Below are 2,653 nucleotides of genomic sequence, written 5' to 3' on the forward strand. Positions count from 1 at the left end.
GGGGGTGTGAGCCGGGGAGGCCGGCCGGGGGGGCCGGGGCCGTGCTGCCGTTCACGCAGCCCCACCTTGTATGTAGTCATCTAAAAAAAAATCGGTTTTGTGTCAATAAATGAAGTGCTGCGGGCAGGCAGCGGGGACATCCCGTTGCAGGTAACTCCTCTAGAGCTGGAGTCCAGGGCCACATGGCCTTGAGGCTGATTGCCAGGAGCCTTCTGGTCACAGAGGTAAATAATCCTTTTTCCCTTTTCTTTCTCCATTTTTTGTCATTTTAGCTACTGAAACAAGAGGCAAATAGCTCCAAGGAGTCCCTCTCTACGTGTCAAACATACACCAAAAAGAAACATCCAGTCAAAGCAGGAAATAGCCAAGAAGTTCCAGCTATCAATGGGAACGGGAATGTCGCAAAGGCCAAATCCACAGATAAAATGGACAGTGGTTCTGGTCTTCCGCCAGCAAAGTCGAAATCCAAGACAGTTGCAATGGATAAGAATTTGAACGGCACCAAAAGCAATGGAAAAGGCTTTAAAGAAAAAAAGAAAAATGGCAGTATTTTAAAGGAGAAGGGGGATATAAAACATAAGAGGAGGAAAGCTGAGGAACACGTGGAGCAGCAACCCAAAGAGTGAGTACGCTGGGCATCATACATGTGTGTGGATATTTGTTTTGGGAGGTGTACGTAGGGAGCACAGAACAGTACGTTCAAAACAGCAGCACTCTTCCAGACGAAATTTTGGAAGAAATAAGACACATGCTGCCCCAGCTCCTCAGATCAAGCAACAAGCCTGCATGGGTGACAGTACTAGGCTAATTTTTAGAGAGCTAATTTCTTGATTTAAAAAATAAATGCTTTTCCTACACTATAAAAATACAAGACTGCTTTAAGACCATTGAATGTAATTAAATCTGTACTTACCAGGGCTGACATCTGGTTTGATGACGTGGATCCAAAAGATATCGAAGCAGCAATAGGACCTGAAGCAGCAAAAATTGCTAGAAGAAATCTGGGACTTGAAACGGGCGAATCCAAACAGTCTGTGGAGCAGGTGCTGGTTAAAGAAAATGCTTCTGAAGGGTGAGTGGCACGCCAGCGGGAAGGATGGCAGCAGAGGCATCGAGATTATCTTCTAATAACTGTGATTTGCAGGTGCCCAGCATAAGCTGACATCTCCCCGAGGCTGCTGACAGACACGCTGCCGTGTTTTGTAGCAACACGTGAACTCCACCACCCAGTCCCTGTAGGAGGGGTGTCACCCAGCTGTCCTTTGTCTTTCAGGCTGACGCGAGCTGTAGCCATGGACTGCGAGATGGTGGGAGTGGGGCCTAAGGGTGAAGACAGTATTGTGGCTCGTGTGTCCATCGTGAACCAGTTTGGAAAGTGCGTTTATGACAAGTACGTCAAGCCGACAGAAAAGGTGACTGATTACAGAACAGCTGTTAGCGGCATCCGCCCCCAGAATGTAAATACAGGTAGGAGGACTTTTTTCCCCAAAATGTTCTTTAAGGAGGGAGAATTTAACAAGCTGCCACAAGTAACCTCGTTGGCTGAGCTTGGAAAAGTTTTAGAGATATTTTAGGAAATGGAAAACAAAATGTTGTCTGAATGCTAAAAAAACTGGTGGGAAATAGTAGTTTCTGACAAATAGGTCACTAATGCCCTAGAAGAGATTAACTCGTGGATCATGGTATGGGACTAACAGGAAGTTTATTCTTAGTGCTGTTCTTTATGGAATTCTCTAAGCTCTTCTACGAAGCAGAGGATTTACTGCACAAATTTGTGTAACCACAGTCCCAAGGATGCAGTTGCCTTCACAAACAAGATGTGGTGCTTTAACTGTAGCTTGCCCGGCTGTCTTATGCATCTAACGGACAGAGTTTCATTGGTGTCATTAACAGACAGTTTCACTGGCTGATACTTTCAGGTGAAGATTTTAAAACGGTTCAGAAGGAGGTCGCTGACATCTTGAAGGGAAGGATTTTAGTCGGACATGCTTTGCGCAACGATCTAAAGGTACGTGGCTGCAGATTTGTTGTTTTGAAGACAAGGTCACAAAAATTTAAGATCCCTTGGATTTCTGAGACATCTTTCTGCATCAGATGAACACATCTGAACTAGAAACTACAGCTTGGTCACTTATCTTGGTGTCTTGTTATTTCATGCTGTGCCAAGTAGAGCCCTAGTCACTTGCCCATCACAGTTTTTCAACTTTCAGTGTCTGTTGCTAATAGCACCGATCTGTTTACTGAAGGGCCAGGAAAGAAACAGAACAATGAAAAAGCTGTCTGCATGCTTTGCTTAGCCCCTGAAGCTCAGCAGTCTGGTCATCGTTACCAGAAAGAGCCGTCATGTCGTGCTGTAGCAGCACTGCAGGTAGGCTCTACAGGGGCTGCCTCCAGATTCAGCTCTTCCTTATGCCAAGTAGAACTGTGGTTCTTGAATCCCACCAGTGTCTGGATGATCTTGGTCTTGCCCACTCATGGTTTTGAACCATCTCTTGTAGCAGATGGAAGGGAAGAGCAGGAGGCTGTACATTCAGCTGTATAAATTTCCATGCAACAGCACGCTTTGGACTGGAAATGTGGTTTCTTCTAGGTCCTATTTCTTGATCATCCACAGAAGAAGATACGTGACACACAAAGATACAAGCCTTTCAGA

The 2,653-nt window shown here is 45.5% G+C and overlaps 1 protein-coding gene across 1 annotated transcript; it reads left to right on the forward strand.

The window, feature by feature from the left end:
* Positions 1-272: 272 nt before the first annotated feature.
* Positions 273-2,647, forward strand: REXO4 (REX4, RNA exonuclease 4 homolog (S. cerevisiae); the record flags this gene model as incomplete). The annotated part of the gene is made up of 5 exons (XM_010148761.1): positions 273-622; positions 917-1,072; positions 1,274-1,467; positions 1,920-2,008; positions 2,591-2,647. Coding segments are annotated over 5 exons (846 nt in total), but the record flags the coding sequence as incomplete, so codon positions are not given.
* Between the last annotated feature and the right edge of the window lie 6 nt (positions 2,648-2,653).

The sequence above is a fragment of the Eurypyga helias genome, unplaced genomic scaffold (assembly GCF_000690775.1).
Source record: "Eurypyga helias isolate BGI_N326 unplaced genomic scaffold, ASM69077v1 Scaffold49033, whole genome shotgun sequence".
Classification (NCBI taxonomy): Eukaryota; Metazoa; Chordata; class Aves; order Eurypygiformes; family Eurypygidae; genus Eurypyga; species Eurypyga helias.